This window comes from Crocodylus siamensis, chromosome 2 (assembly GCF_052110815.1).
Source record: "Crocodylus siamensis isolate JL-2025a chromosome 2, ASM5211081v1, whole genome shotgun sequence".
In the NCBI taxonomy this organism is placed as follows: domain Eukaryota; kingdom Metazoa; phylum Chordata; order Crocodylia; family Crocodylidae; genus Crocodylus; species Crocodylus siamensis.
In genome coordinates, this window is record NC_143396.1 from 220,557,954 (window position 1) to 220,578,423 (window position 20,470).

The window sequence follows — 20,470 nt, forward strand, 5'->3', positions numbered from 1 at the left end:
CAGCCATGCCTATGCATTTACCTTAATCCTACTGGTGGAAGCCACAAGTGAGGTACCCAGGAGAATGTTTGTTATCATATTCAGTACATCAGCATTATTGAGAATGAATTGTTTCTCATTTTAGCATATTAAGTAGCTGAAGTTCAGCTTGTCAGTGGGGCTCAGGAGAGCACCCACTTTCTCTATCCCCAGTGTTGGACCTGCCTGATTTTAACTTGCAGGATATCAACTACTATAGCATGTTTTTTTCCATTTTAGACTTTGTCAGATATCTTTGGAAACTGTTTTAAGACTTGGACAGTAATGTAGCATTGAAGATGCATTTCAGAGTTATTTAACATCCTGCTTTGAGCACGTTAGAGATGTTATTGAAGTGACAGAAACAATTTTAAAGTCCATTGTTAAAAACAATTTCCTAGATGGTCTTTTTGAAAGAAAGGAAACAAACTTTTTTTTTGCTTCACAAGTGTTTAAAAGTGTTTGCATTTGATTTTCACCCTGTGGTGACACTATGTGGGGGTTGGTGAGATCTCCCCTCAGTTCCTCTGGCAAGAGTATTCATTTTTGATAGAGAGGGTTTGTCAGATCCTCATTCCCAACCTCCAAATCTGGAAGAATGGGGGACAGCTATTTGCCCATCATTTGTCCTTTGACTTATCTAATGTGGGTGTCCCTATCAGGGAGTAGACCTGCCACTAGTCAAACTCCCTGGGTCACAGGCTTGCAAGCAGTCTCATCATATATAAAGGTGTCAGTCTCAAGAAAGACAAGAAATGGATTGGCTTGGATTAGGTGATGCTGTTATGTTTATCCAAATTTGCAGAAGGGTTAAGGCTTCAGAATCCATTTTAAATTTGCTCCATTTTAACTCAGCTTCGTTGAAGGCTAATGCTATGTAGGACATTATGACCCTGCACTTCTCTCTCCCCAGTGTTTTATCATGGAAAAAAAAAGTTGTTTCCTGAGAAAAGCCCTCTTACTATGCGGCCATGAGAAATACATGTAGTGAGGAGTTCTGTTAATTTCTCTTGCTTGTAATAGTGTTTTACAAATACCAGGATGCAGTTCTTTTAATGCACTTGTATGCTCAGAAGTCTATCATTGATGGACTGTAATCAAGTACTCATATTGTTCATGTCAAAGAAGTAACAGTACACTTTTGCTGTGTGTGTTAAGTAGTATTTTTCTTTCATTGGGTGATTGGTAGAAAGTATTGTATGTTTCTCTTGGTGCCAATCACTGTTTAGTTTGATGCCTTTCTGCCTTTTCTTCTCTTACCATATTGCAGGCCCTGAATTGGGTGGTGAGTTTCCAGTGCAGGATATGAAGACTGGGGAAGGAGGGCTTCTCCAGGTCACCTTGGAAGGAATTAACTTGAAATTTATGCACAGTCAGGTAGGAAGGAAATCTTTAACAAGAATATGTGAGCATGAAGCTTTTTGCACTATGTGTTTCCTTTGATTGTGTTTCCTCTTCCCTGCACAAGCAAAACAATAGTTTTGTGCATTGTGTTTAATTCTTATTTAAAAAATTGGGGTAGAGCCTGTGGACCCAGGCATGGAAATAAAATAAGGGAATAGCTCTTGCTGTCCTTTTGAAGATTAAGAATAAAATACATATTCCTTTTTTCCCACCAAATGGCAGTCCCTGTGGGCATAGAGGAAACAGACAGAATTGTGTGTCACTTTCTTTCTTTCTCTGGATGTTATTTCTTTTGCCTCCTTTAGCCCTTGTTTTTCTTTTGCTTTGTGTTCATGTTTGTTTTGCATATGTTGTTATAGGTGTGCTGTGCTGGACAGTAGAATCACGTGTTAAGGAAGATTGGGTGCGTGTGTTTGTGTGAGAAAGAGAAAAGCTTTTGTCAGTCAGTTTTGTGGAGTGTTTTTTTACCTTTTCCTCAACTAGATCTTCCTCTAATGTTTATCCATAAACGCTTTGTTCTTTGAGTATGTGTCAGTGGTGATCATGCTGTAGGTGCACATGTGCCTCATGTACACAAGCTCAGAATATCTTTGGTTACGTGAACTTACACCTGTGCACGGTGCTGCTACGCACTTGTGTGTGTGGGCATAAATGTGACTCTCTCAGATTTTACTGCACCTGGTAGCCAGATGGAACCTGGGCTGGGTGTGACCCACTTTGGTGTTCTGTCTGAGCTTCTAATCAATTTTTGTAAAGAAAGGAATATTCTTTACTTGTATGGTTACGATTCTCACGTTACTTTATTTTGAATGTCCAATATAAAAATGGACTGCAGGGGAAGACCAATCTGTACAAGAGGATTGAAGTCACACGAGCATTGGAAAGGGCAAGTTTTAAGCCCTCAAGTTTAATCCTGTTTTTCATGCAACGGTTTGTTTCTTATGGGCGTGACATCTTTTCTGTCATGGTGAAGGATGCATCCAAAATAAGAGCTCTTTTTATTGCTCCTCCTCATCCTGAACCCAGAAGTTAAGTGTTTTGAGTCTCACAGGCCTCCTTGGAGTAATCCATGAAAAGTGACTCAGGACCCTGCAAAAGGAAGTGATGTCCAAATAGAAACCAAGGAGGCTATCCCTCTACAGATGTCCTGTTGATCAGGTATGCCTCCAGCTCCCTGGAGATTGAAAGGTTCAAGGAAGTGGCCAAGTCTGCACCAATAGAGAGGGCTTCTGCACAACAGGCATCTTTTCCTCATGGAAAGTTTCAGTGGTGCATCCTCTGCATTGACCTCCTGGCAAAGAGACCTTGAACCCTTCTGTGATGGACCAATGTATCGGTAAGCGCAGGTTACCAAGAGATATTGCATCTGTCCTGGGAGGATGACCCTGAATCCAACGGCAAGCCATTAACAGCCTCAAGTTTGAAGGGTGATAGGAAAACACTAGTGGTTATAGAAAACCAAGGAATGGTGATACCAGTGCTGACATCAAGACTGAAAGGGGTCTTGCCACTAACTTATGCATTGACCAAAGAGCCCCTCTTGGTATAGATGTTTGTCCTTGAGGATATGCTTTTCCTTCTTCCTTCTGGTACTGTCAGAATCACTGGAATGTGCTCCCAGTTTGCTGAGCAGCAGGGGGCAGGAGATTGCTCCCTGCTGCCAGGACGGGCTTCGCCACCAGAGCCCGGGTGGGGACAGTGTCCCCCTGCCTGGGAGGCCTAGCTCTGGGATCATGGGGCCGGGGCTGGAAAATCCTTATCTTCCAGCCTAAGTTCCATGGTTGCAGGGCCTGAGCTAGGAGATCCTTCTCTCTAGCACCAGCTCTGCAGTTGCAGGGATGGCCCCATGAGATTCTTCTCTACTAGTGCCAACTCCATGACCATAGACCTGGCACTGGGAGAGAAGGAGCTCTCAGCACTGACCTTGCGACCATGGAGCTGGCACTGGGAGATAAGGATTTTCCAGCCTGGGTCCATGACCCTGGGGCTCAAGCTGGGAGATAAGGATTTCCCATCCTTGGCCCCACCCCGACGACTGTGGAGCTGCCACTGGGAGATGAGGATCTCCCAGTGCTGGCCCCATGACCATGGAACTGGCGCTGGCAGAGAAGGATCTCCCCGCCTGGACCCTTGCAAAACGGGGGCTGGGAGTTCCCTGCTGCCAGGGCAGGGGACATTGTCCCTGTTTGGGCTCTAGTGGTGGAGCCTGCCCTGGCAGCAGGCTGCTTCTGGGAGCAGGGAGCAATGTTCCAGTCTCTGCCAGGAGACAGCTGTCTCCTGACCCCTGGGCTAGCACCCAGGGCAAGCTTAGAGCTCCCCCTGGCTGCTGCAGGGGCCTATTGCAGGGCTACAGCGAGCAGGAGCAGCCTGCTGCTAGGAGTAGCAAATCTGCTCTTGCATCCCTACACATGTAGTCAAGTGCCCTGGAGAGTTTACTCTTGAGTAGTTTACCTGAGAGTAAACTGCTCCTACATTATTTGCACATGTTGATGTGCCCACTGTTGATAGAGAAGGTCCCCTGTCTAGAACCATGTGGATGGACAGAACAGGTCAAGGAGATGCTTCTCCCTCTAAAGAAGTTCTAAGCCTCTTCCTGCAGATGGGGCTTATGCCTCAGGTCAGACATAAGTTATGAGCAACTTCTGGGTATTCCAGTAAACTGAGTATAGGATTGTTGGTACATGGGATGCTGAAACATCTATAATCCAGGAAAATATGCATAAATAAGTATACATACATGGATATAAGGAAAAACTTCTTCACATTTCATGTGACCAGACTCTGGATGGAATAGATTCCCAGAGGGGGTGGTGCAGGCACCTACCCTGGAGATCTTTAAAAGGAGACTGGGCATGCACCTTGCTGGGGTTATTTGACTCCAGCAGCCTTTTGTGCCCAGAGCAGGAGGGCTGGACCCGATGATCTCATGAGGTCCCTTCCATCCCTAAACTTCTGTGAATCTGTGAAATTCTGTGAATAGTTTGTCAAACTGAGCTCCTCAGTACTTATGAGAATTGCCCTCCCAATCCACAAGGGTGCATAATATTCTATGAAGAACATTTGATATACCCAGGCCTTTCTCCGTTTTCCCCAAAGTAGAGGAAAGGAACTGAGTCCCTCTTACATTAAAGCAGTTTCGCATGTGCCTTAATGTATGCACTTGTTTCAGCAGTTCAGGAGAAGATCAGAATTGAGAGGGGCCCCATCAGTCAGCAGCTCCAATCTTTTTGGCAGAAGAGCCTTTCTTTTTAGGCCTCTGTATAGTTTGCATTGTGAATTATTAAGCTTTATTTGCAAGATGCAATTTTTAGATGAGGAAAGGTCGACTCCATTCCTGTTTAGGCTCCTGTAGTAATACAGAGAATAACTTGAGGGTGTTTTTAGAGAAGGACAAATAGTCAAGGCAGTATTTCAGCAACAGTAGATAAATTCTTCACCACTGTCTGGTCTCTGGCTACATCTCTCTTGATGTGCAGACTTTCTGATTTCAGGTAACTGGCATCCTTAGAGTTCCATGCAATCATTGAAGATCTGCTACTTGATGGTATGGACTTGTTGAGTATCAGAACTTATGAGGTGCTCAATTCCCAAAAAGCTGCAGGTTAAATCTTTGAGAGTCTAACCCCTGACCTCATCGACCCTCCGAAAGGCAAAGAACTTCTTTATGCTCACAAGCTAGCCAGCTGGAGTACCTTTCTAGGAAATAGCTCCTTTATTCTAGTGACCCCCTTCTCTTCTTTTTTATTGATTTCTCTAAGTTTGACAAGGGGAGAAGTGCAACACAACCAAGATCCCATGGCCAACCTTTGAATACTGCCTTGCTTCTTTCCTTTAGGCTTAGGAGAGATTTCAGCCAGTGAATGAATGCTAGATGTCATCTACAGTTTCCTCTTCCATTGCCTTTTGTTATTTACTCCCTATCCAGCCCCCTACCTGCTCTCTTCAGTGACCCTTCTAGCAAAAACATGTTGCAGAAGGAGTAGTTTCATTGCTGTGCCTCAGTGCCGTGAAAAAATTGTTTGTGAGTACAGAGACAACTGTTTCTACTACTGTTATTTCCTCATTCTAAATAAGAAAGGGAGTCCTTATTTTATCTAAGATATGAGACTAAACAAATACCTATGTTGGCTACTCTCATCCCATCTTTACAGGTTTAGGAATGTTTTATAGCTCTCAGTTTGCAGAATTTAAGCCCACGTTTCCATCCACCCAGCTCATAGGAGGTATCTCAGATTCATGCAGAGTTAAACTATTATGAGAACAAACTACTGCCTTTTTGGGTTGTTGGGAGTGCTGGGAGTCTTTAAGTGCCTCATCTCTTGGCAGCATATGCAAGGAAGAAAGGTACTCACATCTAGTCTTGACTGGCTGCGGGCTGTCTGGTTTTATTGTAAGAATATTCCAGCAGGGTTGATGGCCTGGATTTAATGCCATCTCATGGCCTTGTGGTAGTGATTTGGTGTTTGTACCACAGCAGTGTCCAGAAGGAAGTATCCTTTGATAACCCATAACCAGAGCATTAGTAATTGACTCCTCCAAGATGGAATAGGGTGCCCACCTGAACAATCTAGGATCATCATCAGACTATGGACACAGGGCTCCACATAAATGTTTTGGTAGTCTGAGCTATCAGGCTGGCAGGTACAGTGTTCCTTCCATGGCTGTGGCACTGAGTAATTCAGATACTAACAAGCAACGTGTTGAAAATATATTGTATAAGCAAACAACGGAGTTTTTTTATTCCAACTCCCACTACACAGTCTTCTAGGAAGGCAATCGGACTGGAAATGGAGTAGCCTACATAAATGTTATTGTGGTAGCCTTGTACCTTTCAGGAACCCTCAGTGATTTAACTGATTTTCTGAGCTAACAATCAGTCACAAACCATGAGTTTGGTATTTCCCCAATAGGGGAATCCAACAATGGGAATGTTCATTACCAGGAATAATATAAGTTGACTCATATTTTATTGCAGAAGCCTGAGATCCCTGCTGAATACCTTCTTGTTGCAGTCGAGTCAAATTATTTTATGCCTTGCCTCTAATTCTTGGGTTGATGGCCATAGCTAGACAAGAATGAAACAGGCTCATCTTCAGAGCATGCTACTAGTTGAGACACTTCTGGCTGATGAACTTGCAGCAGATAGCCAAACAACCCCTGAATTAAGCTTCCATATTCTGGCTGGACCTGTTTTCACAGATTCAAAGACCAATATTTTGTCTAGACCTTGCACCGCTGCATCTGATTTAGGTTTGACCCTGGCTAGGTGAGTACTATGAAAAAGGTCAGTTCTTGACACCTTCAAGAGATCTTGGCCCAAAATAGGAAGCTATCCAAAGGAGGAAAAAATTACTCTGCCAAATGCCTGAAGTTTTTGATATTGAAGCTGGATCAGTTATGCATTTGAAAGACTCTGTCCTTCAGTTTGATCAAATTAAATGGGCTAGTGTTATGTTGTATAACTCTCCCATGCAGTTCCATTCCCGTTTTCCGTATTCTTCTGTCTGACAGTATTGAAGTTTCTTCAGGACCTGATGCATGCTTACCTACCAGTCACAGAACTTACTGCATTATAGGACTTCACTGTCAGCTTCCCGAAGCTCACAGATCTCCCACCTTTTGAGCACTGTACTCTATGCACAAGCTCACTCTTAAAAGTTTCTGCTTGCTATTACCTTGGCCTGGAGAGTGAGTAAGCTTCAGGTATTCAGGTGGGAAACCCCTCTGTACCTCATTCCACAAAGACAAAGTGATATTAAGACCTCATGCAAAGTCCCAGCCCAAAATCATGTCCAAGTTCCACTTAGATTGATCAGTCAACTTACCTCAGTTCTTCCCTAAACTACATGAGGAAAAGAAACTGTATACTAAACATATCCCATAGTCTTCAATGCTGTATCAGCAGGCTGATTCTTTCATGTTGTCACCATATCCATTCTTTGGTGATTCATGGCTCCCTTAAAGGCCAAGCTGTTTCATCACTGTGTAATCATGTGACTGTGCTATTGGGTGGCAAATATACCTCCCCTCTGCTCATCAAGGTGCAGTCCATCAATTGTAAGCAGCATCCTCTGCCTAGTTCTGAAATGTTTCAGGACTTCAAATCTGCGAGGCCATTATGTGCATCTGTCCACTTTAGGTTGTGAAGTGCTATGCTTGGTTGTTAAATGCGATGTCAGATTTGGGAGAGCAGTGCTCCAATATCTCTTTTATTGATGCTGCTGATGCTTCTTATTCCCACCATCTTGAAGATGGTACTTCTTGCTTGCCATGTGCGGTGGGATCCAGGCTGATTCATACTCCAAAGAGCAGTTACTTGCTCTACAGTAACTGCTTTTTGAGATGTTATAGTCCATATGCACCCTTCATCTCCTAATACACGCTTTGAATTATAGTGGAACTGAGGGAGGGCCATAGCCACTCCATCCTTACTGCTATTACTTTGGATTACAAGGAGGCCCGGGGTGCATGCACGTCCCCCAGAAACTATGCTATTCAGAAGATTCTGAGCTCTTGTATATGAGACATGTTGTAACAATTGGGGCCCAGCAGGCCTCCCAGGATTGAGTAGAACCGTGGAAACCTGGATAGGAGTTTTAATACAACACAGCAGGCGCATGTGCACCTATAATGGGATCTCTACTGACTACAACATCTTGAAGAGCCACAGTTACTGTAGGGTAAGTACTCATTCTTTCCTTTATGCCCTCAGTTGGTTTCTGAGTGAAAGGAGAGGAACTATCCCTCTTGCTATCCCAAATGGTATTAGGAAATCTAGAGGCAGTGCCCACCAAACTTGTGTAAATCTGTTTTCTGAAAATCAGCAGCTGTGTAGAACTAGGGCAGATTACTGCCATAAGAGTTCAAAGTGGTTTATTTATCCCTGGTTTAGTTTCAGTTTTAAATATTTTACTTTTCTAAAAATGGAAAATCTGTATATAACCCCATTTATTGTGGGTACTAGTATGTATTTGAACAGGTCAAGTCCCTCTGGAGTTGCAACATGCTTTTTTATAGAGCCTTGCCATTTTGATTTCTGGACTGCTAGATAAGTAATACATCTCATAGATCTGAGGCTTTCCGTTGAACTTCTGAACGAAAAGCTTTTTTCCATAGTCTGAACCTGTATAGCAAATACTACTGCAGTCCCTGGAAATTATTTGGATTAACAGATGGATAAAGACCCCCTTGCATAGCTTTTATTTCCTCTTCTCTGCAACCCTCCAAAAAGAGAAAATGCATGAAGTGAAAATTTTGATGACTAAAATATCTTGGGATCATTTCTATAGCTTTTCTACTAAAGAAAATATAATTTATACTTTAAAATTAGCCTGTCCAATTTACTCTAAAGGTTTTATTAGTCCATATACTGAAGGCAGGTGTAGTGAGACTGTTTCAAAAACTAGATTGTTTAGCTGGCATGATCTCACTTTTGGCACAGGACTTTCTCTTGCCATTCTTGGGTTTTGGGATTAAATGAAAGCAGTGTTGTTAGTTTTGAATTGAAGACAAGCATCCACATTTATTTTGCATTCTTTATGTTCCTAGTAGATGTGATTTCCTGTGTCGTCCCCCCCCCCACCTTCCCCATCCAGCAAATGATATTCTAAATCTGCTCTTGAGATTATGGCTTTATAAATTTAGAGCAACTGGAAAGGTTACTGTAGTCTGTTGCGATGCAGTCTTGCAAAGATACTTTATTGAGCATTTGAAAGAGACTTGCCCACACTTTCTAAGTAAATTTTGCCATTCTTTATATTCCATTCCCAAAAAACCCCAAATGTAAGCATAGAACTGATTCCTGATGACCTGCCTGTAGCTTCTCCTTAAGTCCACAAACTGCTTCGTACCTTGCAAGGACTAACTGTAGTTATGGCTTTCCAGGATGGTTTTCCAGGATCTTTACTTGAGTGCACCTGCTGCTCATCATATTTTACAAAGTCTATAGCTAATTCTAAGTTGGCAATGCAATTGGTGGGGAAGGATAATTCCCTTTAGCCCATAAAATTTAACTTCTGGATAACATGGGAGGAGCAGTATAAGGGTGGGAATCACAGTCCTCTTACCTGCCCTCTGTGCTGGAGGAGGATGCATGGAGGGGCAGACTCCAACTGGGATGGAACAGGTGCTATGTTATACCAAATTTGGGAGCCAGCTGTTTCTTGTCCCCCTTTGGATTGCATTTCAGGTGTGTTGGGTTTTTTTATTTCTTGCTATAACTCAGCTGAGTGCCTGAAGGGGTAGCAATGTTGGATATGTCAGTTACTAACTCCTTCGTTTCTCTTCCATGCTTTCTCCTCCTGCAAGGAGCGGAAGGTACTCCATCTTCTGCTGTCTTTGCTTCTTAGCACTTTTAAGTTTTGTTAATTTCTAGCACTGTGGCAAATTTGTCTTTTTTTTTAATCTTTGTTCTCCTTTTATTAATATATTATGCTATAAATGGATTGGTAGAATGTGCCAGAACACTTCAAGTTATATCTGCTGTGATAGTGTTTCTTTTTTGGGTTTTTTTGTTTTTGTTTTTTAATAAAAAGACTCTCTTTGGTGACTAATCATGTGTTTTGATTTTTCCCCCTGTTTTTTATAGGTTTTCATAGAGCTGAATCACATTAAAAAGTGCAATACTGTGCGAGGAGTCTTTGTCCTGGAGGAATTTGGTAATTACATTATTTTGATATTAGGTCTGTACTCGCATGGCAGTAACTCAAATTTCCAGTCCTCAGTCTCAGCGTTGTATGTTCATTAGATAATAGGCAGCTTCAGAGATGGGGAAGAAAAATAGTTTTGCACCTAAGAGGTTGTCTGATTAACTGGGAGGATGGGTGAATTGATGCATTGAGAATGATTTTGAAAATTTTCATAATAAATGCTAGTGGCCTAGATGCATCAGCAGCAGGCTACAGGAGATGGTTTGAGTGTTGTGCAGCATAGATATCGGTAATGAATCATGGCAGGAGGAGATTCTTAGTGATTACTTCTTTAACAAGCTCCTTCATTGCTTCAGAAATTGTGGTCAAAAGCAACAGAGTTCTGTGACACAGGCCTGTGCTGTTTTAGTCTAAGGGGAATTGCTCATATTTATGAAATCTTCCTCTCTCCGCCGCACGTCTTCATTTTTATTTTTTGAAGCAGAGGAAGTATTTATGGAACGTGTATCTGGACTACAGTTTAGTTAGCAGTTTTGTTTTTAGGGCACGACTGCATGGGGAGGAGCAGAGATGTGAAGGTTGAGTGAACTGGAGATTTTTTGCCATTTGGCTAAGGATTGCCATTTTGTTTATTCTGGAGCTCTAGACTGGGCCTAGAAGTGTCCTAATGTCACTGTGATTTGTAATACTGTATTTACTTAAATATAAGACAAGGCTTTTTTCCCCCCCCAATCAGCATTGTGAAAAAAGCCCCTCGTTTTATATTTGCGTACAAGTAAACATCCCTCATTAAGTATATTGCCTGTCATTAAACTGCTGTCAGAAGCGGCATGTGGTCAGTAATGGAAACCAACTGCGTAGTTGACTGAATGTAGCCCACCCTGAGTGTGGTTGTAAAATACATGGCTGGTATTGGGAAACATGCTGAAGGGAATCAATAACAAGGCTAAGTTAGTGCAGCCCATCTGAATAAGATATAGTGCCCATTATACTCAGTCCCCCTTAGTCATGGTGAACCACTACATTGAATACATTTCAGCTTTCTCTTTACTCCCACAGCTGAGCAACACCTTTCTTTCCCTTTTCTAATTATTTCTGTTTCTTCACCAGCCTTAAATGTCTAGCAAACATCACAAAACATCTATATAGATGAGAGGCTCTATCACCCCCTCTCTCAGCCTGTCGCATGTGATTGGTATAGCTTCACCCTTTGTGAGGTTGTGCCAGACCAGGTGACTCTGTACCTCATCTGCATATGCATTTTTGGAGACTCTCGAGACTTGTGAAAAAAACACCCAGTTCCAGTAGTGAGTGGGGGGCTTATTAGCACATGGATCCTTTATGGCGGGTATCTGGAGTACACACATACTGAGCAGTGCTGAGCTCTGGGGTCACCCTCCATTGAAATGCTGGTGACTCTGATGGGGGCCAAGCCCAATGAACTATGATAAATCATAAGCCTTTGAGCTTTGGACAAATAGCATGAATAGTTTATACTGTGTATAAGTAGGTACAAAAATGATGCTTAAAAGTGTGTTGATGGAGTACCTGTGCTAAAACTTGCATCAGCTTGTAACAGTTCGCAGAAAAGGTAACATTCTGGATGAACCAAGTTAATAAGTACCCATAGTAATCTGCCTATATACAAAATATTACAGGTGTGTTTATTTTAAAGTTAGTGTTTTTTGGTCCCTTGCATTTCAAATTTGTTCCTAACTTCCATGTGCTAAAGGATGGAACAGAGCCCAAGCAGAGTCTTACAGTAAAATGGGGAAAGGGGCTGCAGGGGAAAAGTTAGGGCAGAGGGCAAGGGGATCATGCGAACCCCGCCCACTATTTTCTATGTTGCAGTGGTGGGAGTGGGACAAATTCAAGACAAACCTCTGATAATTAGATTCTATACCTGAAAAATTATAACATTTATGAATTTTTCAGATATAGAATCGAATTCTTGGGAGGTTGTTTTAAATTCAGGGCAGTCTTAGACATGAGTAAATATGGTAATTGGCCCAGAGTCTGACAAATGGGTTATTTAAGATGTTGTAGCTTTCTAGAATATCTGAACCTTTCATGTCCTCTACAATATCCTCTCAGGGGTCCCAGACATAGAGCTGTTAATTTGTCTGTTTATAATTTTGCACTTGTATAGGTCTTCACCAAAGGTGCAAAACTTTCCTTTAATAATACTCATCTTAACAAAACAATTTCAGACTTTGGTCAGTGTTTGTTCTTCTGTTACATCCACCATTTAACTTTTTTTTTTTTTAAATCATTGGGTTCCTTTTTCAGATATTCTGATTCTTTATCAATGCCTTGGGTTAAGAGTACTGACTGATGGCTCCTCTTTATTAATAATTCTAAGAAAGAAACTAATACTAACATCTGGAGGTACCATGTCTCAATCCTTGTTCAGATACTTCCATCTTCCTCTTATGACACCACTGACCTGAGTTGGAGAACAATGGCCTGGAAGGCAAATAAGCTACTGACAAGAAATTTAGGTCTTCCCTTTACTGTCCTCAAAACTATTTTGCCACATACTATAAATCTCAGATCTCTAGATGGATGCAGAATCTGAAGAAGTTTGAAATACCTAAAACACTTGTAAGTGCTGGCCTAAAACTGAAGATTTCCATGTTGAATGGTTGTCTATTCCTGTAGAATCACATTTCTTCAAAATAGACCAAAAGTATATTATAGCATTATTGACCAACAAACCAAACAAAAACAAAAAAAATATTTAAGATTGCAAGACAGTAGTGATAGTGAATGACAAGTTGAAGTTGAGATCAGCAGCCCAAATATCTTCTAAAACTATCCTGGATGACTTTAACTACTTAAATATTTAAATGATCAAAAGTCTCTTATTTTTGATCATTTTTTGAGAAATAATTTTACACCAGTAACAGATACTTCTTCAAAAAGTTATTTTGGAGCATCCAACATAAAGAAAGAAGTGAGTCAAGAAGAAACAATAACTTGAGCCATCAAACAACAGTGACCATAACACAAATCACTTTCAAATTACTATAAGGAAAGATTGTAGCAAGAGTTTGTTCTGTGATGCTAAACTTCCAGAAAGGCAATTTTGGAATAAAAAATTTGGAAGTAAATTAGAAGCTGAAGACAAAAATTAAGAACTTTAAATTCTTTCCTCAACACAGCAACTGCTTTAACATTCCCAAAAGGCATTTTTGTGCCCCAGGAGTCCCAAAAGGCATTCATACCCTGGAACAAAAAACAAAAAAAACCCCTGAGAAAAGCAAGAAAAATCATGGTTAAATAACAAGCCTCAAGAAGTGAAAAAAGAGCATAATCTGGCCTGTAAAATGAAAGGTGAAAATTTTAAGAAGTAATTTTGAGATTAAATAGCCAAAAGCTCTTTGGCCAAATAGCAAGAACATATTTAAATATATCAGAAGTAGGAAATATGCAGTAGAACTGGTAGGTCTGTCAGATTACCAAAATGAACAAGGAATTGAAGATAGATGTTACAGATGATCTAAATTGCTTTCTTGTACAGAGGACACTGGCAAAATGCATGTCTCAGTTCTGTGCTTCTAAAATCAGTAGAGGTGAAGCAGAACTCAGACAGCTATGTGCAAAAGATAAATTACACCGTTAAACTACCAGGAGAAAATGGTAATATGCTCCTAGGGTGCATATTTAAAACGAACTGAGCTTCTAATAAAGCTGTTAAAATCTGCTACTACCCATGAGGACTGGAGGGATACCAAAGTTGTTCTTGCCTTGACCAGAAGGCATGAGGACTGACTGGGAGAATTCTGTTTCGGTGAGTTTCTGTTCATCGGCAGGAAGTTTTAGTTAACTTTGTTTTGAGGTTTTAGAAGTGTTTTCCGAGTAAGGTCTTTGTTGTGGGAATGGACAGAGTTGTGTATCATAAGACAGAAGGTCAAGTTGATAGAGTGGAAGTTGGAGGGGTGATTTTAGAACAGGGCACGAATATGAGCCAGGGGTTATTGCCCCCATATGGGAGCAAAGATTTAAAGGAAGTGAAGAAGTGTAAGGCTCTTACCTCTGGAATTTGAGTTACTGCCGTGTATTTGTGCTTTACTTTCTCGTGGCCCCTTCACCACCGCTGCTATGAAAACCTTCATTCTCCAGCAGGTAAAGTGATGTCCCCTGAACTAGTTCTTTGCTAGTGCCATATGTTCTCATTCACAGGGCCAGAGGCTGCAGGATGGTGCTCAGTTACTCATCCCCTTCATCAGCTTAGTTTAACAGCATCAGGAATCACTTTTATTGCTAGAAGAAAAATACTTCTGCTATTTTTTAGCTTGACTTTTGTACTCTGTCATGGTAGTGTTTGATCTCTTGAGCATAAACCCAAAGCCTCTTGTTTTCTCTCTTTCTTAACCATACCCTCTCCGGAGTATTTCCCCAATTTTGGCAGGGCTATGGAAGAGTCGCTCATTTAAGGGGGTGGGCGGCTTTAGTAAATGCAAAAGACCCTAGGTCCTGTCCCTGCTGTCTCTTATTGTGGGGGGAGGGAAGGGGCATTAGGGACTTTACAGCTTCCCTTCTCTCCTCCCTTCATGATACAAGCTCCTTCCAGTTTTCTCAACCTGCTTTTTGAGAAGTGTATGAACAATTGTATGTTATCCAGTGGGAAGTGAGGTTTGTACTGCTGTGTAATCCTACCCCATTCAGCTGTGCACTAGTTTCACTCCCACCTTTATCCCCTGGTGACATGGAGTTAATTTGGAATGTCTGGTGCCAACCGGTAAGGGAGCTTGGATGTGCACCTCATTCTCTTGCCAACTCTAGCCACTGGTGTGATTGGGGCAGTGCAGCCTGGGTATGCACTTCACCCTGTTTTTTCAGTCCTTGATTTGAACTGCCCTCCAAGGAAATGGGGACTTTCAAAGTTACTCTGTATCTTTTCATTTTCTTAAACAAAGACTGCCTTTTTCACTGGGTCTTTCCAGTGATGCTATTATGGTGCACTGTTGATTTGGATTACCATCCTCCACTCCAGCCCAGTCTGCACTGCCTGGTTTTGACCCCCTGAAGTATGACCCCTCTCCTCTATAAAAATTTTTGTTGCGTCTGTCATAGTCTGTCAGGTGCCATGTGCATGGCTAGGTTTCGGTCTCCATTTTTTTTTCCTAATTATTTATGCTGAGTTCATGGTTATTTTGCCTTTGTTGTTGTTTCTCTCAATAGCACTATGAATTTATAAAAGATTCACTCTCCCATTCCTACTTTCCTCTATCAACCGGTAACTAATTTGGTCTGGTTTTGAATAATCTATAATGTTTCTTGTAAGATTTGGTGTGCCACAGAAATTCCAAGGCATGTTTCCACCACTTTGGAAGGAGAGGATCCAGAATCATGTCTTGTTGTCCCTTTAGCTTTTAAAACTTAAATTTGCCTTTGTTTGCCCGTAGACTGTTAGATACCTTGTGCTTTCTTTCTTTGTTCCCTGTGTTGTCTCCCCATGGCAGGGGTGCACAATATATGGCCTACTTAGGTCCCACTGGGGCAATCTAACTGGCCTAACATAAGTCTCTATTAAACCATGTTATTAAAAAAGGGTTTGAAAAAAGCAAAATAGTACGCCTTGTTTCCTTGTTGTGCAGCACTTCATTAATCTGTATGTGTGCCTCCATATGTGGTCCAGTTTCCCACTTACAGATGGTTTGAGGGTGTACAGCCAAGCTGAGCAGATCCCACTCATGACAGCTTCCACTGGAAAGCATAGTTTGCAAGTGGCCCTCCATGAAGTTTGTGTTGTGCACCCCTGCCCCATGGGCTCCATGCAGAGCAACAGTTACAGATGGGGACAGAAGCACAGTGTAGGTGAACCATACATTCAAGGGAGGGATGCAGCTTTCAGGCACTTCAGGATAATCAAAGCAAAGGGAAAATTCTTCCTTGACTGTGTTGTGCTATGCCCCCTCTTTATTTGAGATGAGATGCCAAGAGCAAGGTGAAGCTTTACTGGAAACAAGACTGTATCTGTGTCATCTGTTGCAGCTGGTGTTTCCTTTAATACCCTTAGAAGTCAAATCAAGCTTGGCTTCTATTTTGACAACGATTTGTAACTGAACTCTTATTTCTTGATATTTTTGAGTCTGTCCGTTCAAGCAAGTTGTTCATTTTTTTTATGAAGGCGTCAGGTCAGCTCTGTATTATAGATGTTAGACAAAAGGAAATGGATTTTATGAGCAGTGGTGAAGATGCAGCAGGCCTGGATGAGAGAGTCTTCACTCTAGAAAGTTTTCACCATAATCCAGGCGTGGGCAAAATATAGCCCATGGGCCAAACCTAAACTACCAAGGCCAGACCTGACCTGTGGCCCCAGCAGTGGCGGTTCTTTCCTGTTGCCACTGCCAGGCTCTGCTGGTAGAGATGGCTCTACTGCATGGGCACCCTGGCCCATCTACCCTGCAACCACTGTCAGGAGCACTGGATGGAGCAGGCAGGCAGGGTCTCCATGGAGAGCAGCTGGGACCCTTGTGGGCAGCATGCACAGCTAGGCAGATGGGCTAGGGCGGAGTGTCCAGGAGCAGGATGGGTAAGCAGGGCCAGGGATTGAGATCACAGGGTGGTGGCAGTGTGGGGCTGGGGACCAGAGTACAGCCACAATCCTCTCCCTGCATGTCCATGTGACAGATGCCAGTTCTGTGGGCAGGGGCGTGCAGGGAGCGAATGACAACTCTGCCATGGGCCCCTGTCCTTCACTGTCACTGCCCCATGATCCTGGTCTCTGGCTCTGCCTGCCCATCCTGCTCCTGGATGCCACTCCCTGCTCAGCTGTGTGCCCTGCCCATGCGGGTCCCAGCTGGTTTCTCTGGAGATCCTGGGATCAATGGGCAGTGACAGCGCAGGGCTGGAGCCTAGGGCAGAGCCGCAATCTGCTCTCCACATGCCCCTGCCCTCAGAAGCAGCGCCTGTTACAGGAACATGTAGGGAGCCCCGCATTCCCCATCTTAGTCCTGCCCATCTGCTCTGCTCTCAGCTGCTGCTCCTCCATGCCTGTGCATGGCCCCATCCCATCTGCCTGGACAAGTGTGGGGGTCACTTAGGGAATCTTGGTGAGCTGTTGTGGGGGAGAGGGTGCTGACCCAGCCCACAACAGCTCACTAAAACTCTCTAAGGGGCCCTCTGGCCAAAATAATTGCCCACCCTGCCATAATCAAATCTCTTTCCTTTGTAGATTTCACAGAACCCCTTGTGAGGGGCTAGTTTTTAAACAATTAGTATAAGAATTACCATGTAGAGGGTAATTTAGAGAGGCGTTAAGATGGTAGAAAAGATTTGTGAGGGAGATATTATGTAATTTCTGCTAGACCAAGTCTAAAGTAACAACATCAGAAAAACCACTGAGCTTATGAGAAGCATCAAATGCCTTCTATGCTTTTCCCAGTCAAGGAGCCAAAGAAGTATTTGTCATCTTGAGTTACTTAATGCATCTTTCTTGGTGTCCTCAAGCAACACTCATACTGTCAATATAGAGGAAGAATAGGATCCGGAAGTGAAGAGTAGTGGAGTGCCCAGTTTCTACAGCTGCAGTCTGTGTGCATCCCTTCCCCTTTCCTATGGGAACATTGTGCTTTCTTTCATTTTTTTCCTCTCGTTTTTTGAACTTTTTGTTTTGTCTCTTGCCCGTCCGGTTTTAGTTCCTGAAACTAAAGAAGTGGTGAGCCACAAGTACAAGACGCCAATGGTAAGTCAACTGCCATGCCTTATAGTTCTTTTAGAGGATACGTATATTCAATTTCCATTTTGTTGCCAATCATTGTGCTATCTGACACGGCTTTTGTGTCCTGGCTATGTGGAATGGTTTTCCTGTGTACAGAAGTGCTGTGAAGGATTGTTCATGCTGAATTGGAGCGCAGTGCATAGAAACTGGGATTGCAGGGTTATGTAATGGAACTGCCATGAAATGCAAGCTACTCTTTGAGCTAACTCTTAAAGGGGAGATATTTGTAGCTTGATGTCTCTTATGTTCATAAAACTGTGACAGTTCCTGAAGTAGTGCACAGAGGAATCCATTTTAGAGAGAGGTGAAAATGAAATAGGGAACTTAAATTTACTAAGTGCTGGTGAAAATTGCTGAATTGATGATCTTGGAGATCTAAATTCCTAATCCACAGAAGAGTGGAAAGGTGAATCACTTTGAGGCCCACACTGATCACCAGCTGAGTTTATGAAGATTTCTCCCCTACTGCTATCATGTTAAGCAGCACAATACACAAAATCAGACAGAATACAGGGGAGATGGCTTATTGAACTTCTCCAATTTAGTAGCTTTCATAGTTTTAATTGTTGAAGACATGCTGACAGTTAACATGGCACTTACTGAACCATATTGTATTTCTGTGTGTCTGTTAATGAAACATGAGTAGATATCTACTAGGAGATAACTTTGTCCCAAGAACTAGAAGAAATAGAAGAAGGATATTAGAAATTTATTAAACATATAAAATTCCTAGAATCAGTGTAAGTGGCTTAAGACTACATCCTTGTAGTCAAGGAAGTTTAACTATGTCCCTGAACAAAAAACCCCAGAATGCCCCCTCCCCTGTCCCCCAGAAGGGAAAAATAGATGGGTAAATGGAAATGTGTGATAGTTTATGTACACCATTTTGTTTTGTCCTATCATACAGAAACAGTAAAATGTACCTTCTTATGTAATGCCTATTTTTATACAGTGATTTTAAACTTGTAGAGAACTCAGAACGCTTTGCAAAGATCATGGCATGATCCCCATTTTAGAAACAGAGAAGACAGAGGCCCATAGAAGTGGCATAACCAACTAAAGGCACTCAGTTGGCCGTTGGCAAAGCTAGGTACACAATCAGGTCTCCCAAGTTCCAGGCTTCAGTAGATCATGTTGCCTCGCAGAATGGCAAAATGAATTATATTACTTGAATTAAAATGACAACAAACTAATCATTATAAATATCTTCTAATGCCATGTAGAATCACACTGTGGAGCTCTTTGCCATATGACAGGTGACATAGTTTAGTAAAGCTTTCTAAAAATTAGTTACTTTCTATGAGGAATAATATGTACAATTACACCAGCTGTCTAAAAGCTACAAGCACTAACACTGTCTGTGGACATACACGCTTCACCACTTGGAGCACAGAAGAACTTGCACCAGTCACTGATTCAAGGTACAGTATTGAAAATATTGGACAATGAGGTGCATTAGTCATTTTGAACATTGTCTTCCATTACTAGAAGAGTGTCTGCAGTGATATACAGCACAACAAGATCTAGTGTTACAGAATGTTTCTTTGAAGCACTTGGCCACTTTTGTGTCCTAATATCCTGTCTTTATGAATGAATTTTCTCTGTCTATGGTATGATTTTGAATGTGCTGACCCTAAAATTCTTCCTCAGATTTAGTATTAAGTCCTGTCTTTTTCCTTTCCACCTCAGTTTGAGATTGTTTGGAGTATTTGCCATTATCCTTTCTCCCACATGTGTTTTTGTTGCCAGTGTGCTTCTAAGTGCACTGAGTAGAACTTTGTGGAAAGAAATAGTGCAAACATCAGTCATTATATTTTTAAAAAATATTTAACTGTCAAGGCTCTCATTATCTCCTTTTCTAACATTTTCTAGGCTCATGAGATCTGCTACTCCGTGTTGTGTCTCTTCTCTTATGTGGCTGCAGTTCGTGGGAAAGAGGCAGAAAGCAAAAGCAAACCACCTCGTCCAGTTTCCAGTTGATCATGATATTGGGAAATGTTTGCCCTTTGGCATGTTGGCGTTTAGTATTCCCACTGCTGTTACTGGAGCTCACATTACTGTCTCCTGTGAGAACTTGATTATTTATGTTTGATCCTGCAAGTCCTCCCCCTTAGAAATATCTAAAATTTTACTGTTCATTCTCCTGCTGAATTCATTCTATTGGAGTTTTTTACATAAGCTGTGTTTATCAGACAGTACTGAGTATCAGCATCCAAGTATAACTGTGGGTGACTTGCTCTGGCCATTCTTTTGGGACTCTGTTTCCAAGAAGACTGATGCATCTGGAGTTCAGTTGTTTTTCTTTACAGTGGTACCAGTGTCACAGATTTCCTCACTTAACAGCTGCAGGCCTCTGCTTTCAGATTCTTTAGTAATATGCACAATGGAAGCAGCTGGGTCCTGCATGGATCATTTGTTTGTTGTTTAAATGTGATATTTTGTATTATTTTTCTTCTGTGTTCTTACTTGACCCATCAACGTGGAGTTCTTGCCACATGGTCCTTTCAGTAGAGATGAAATATTCTAGCTACCTTAAGCTCCTCTGCATAGCCTACAATTGGAGAATGGGGCTTTGATTGGATAGTAAATTTTATAGAATTACTGCTTCACCAGTGAGAGAAGCTTTGCATAGGGGAAACTTGAGAAGCTAGGCTTTATGAAGTCCTCTTAA

General features: G+C 42.0%; 1 protein-coding gene across 21 annotated transcripts in view; it reads left to right on the forward strand.

The window, feature by feature from the left end:
• MADD (MAP kinase activating death domain) overlaps positions 1–20,214 on the forward strand; it is a 115,781-nt gene extending 95,567 nt beyond the window's left edge. For 20 of the 21 annotated variants that reach the window (XM_090033107.1, XM_090033105.1, XM_090033111.1 and 17 more), the window contains 4 exons: positions 1,289–1,395; positions 10,010–10,079; positions 17,717–17,763; positions 19,672–20,214. In XM_090033107.1, the coding sequence (XP_089889233.1) occupies positions 1,289–1,395; positions 10,010–10,079; positions 17,717–17,763; positions 19,672–19,779 (332 nt within the window). In that variant the 3' untranslated portion in view covers positions 19,780–20,214. The remainder of the gene's footprint in view (positions 1–1,288; positions 1,396–10,009; positions 10,080–17,716; positions 17,764–19,671) is intronic. The other variant, XM_090033122.1, reaches the window with a different exon arrangement.
• The last annotated feature ends 256 nt before the right edge of the window (positions 20,215–20,470 follow it).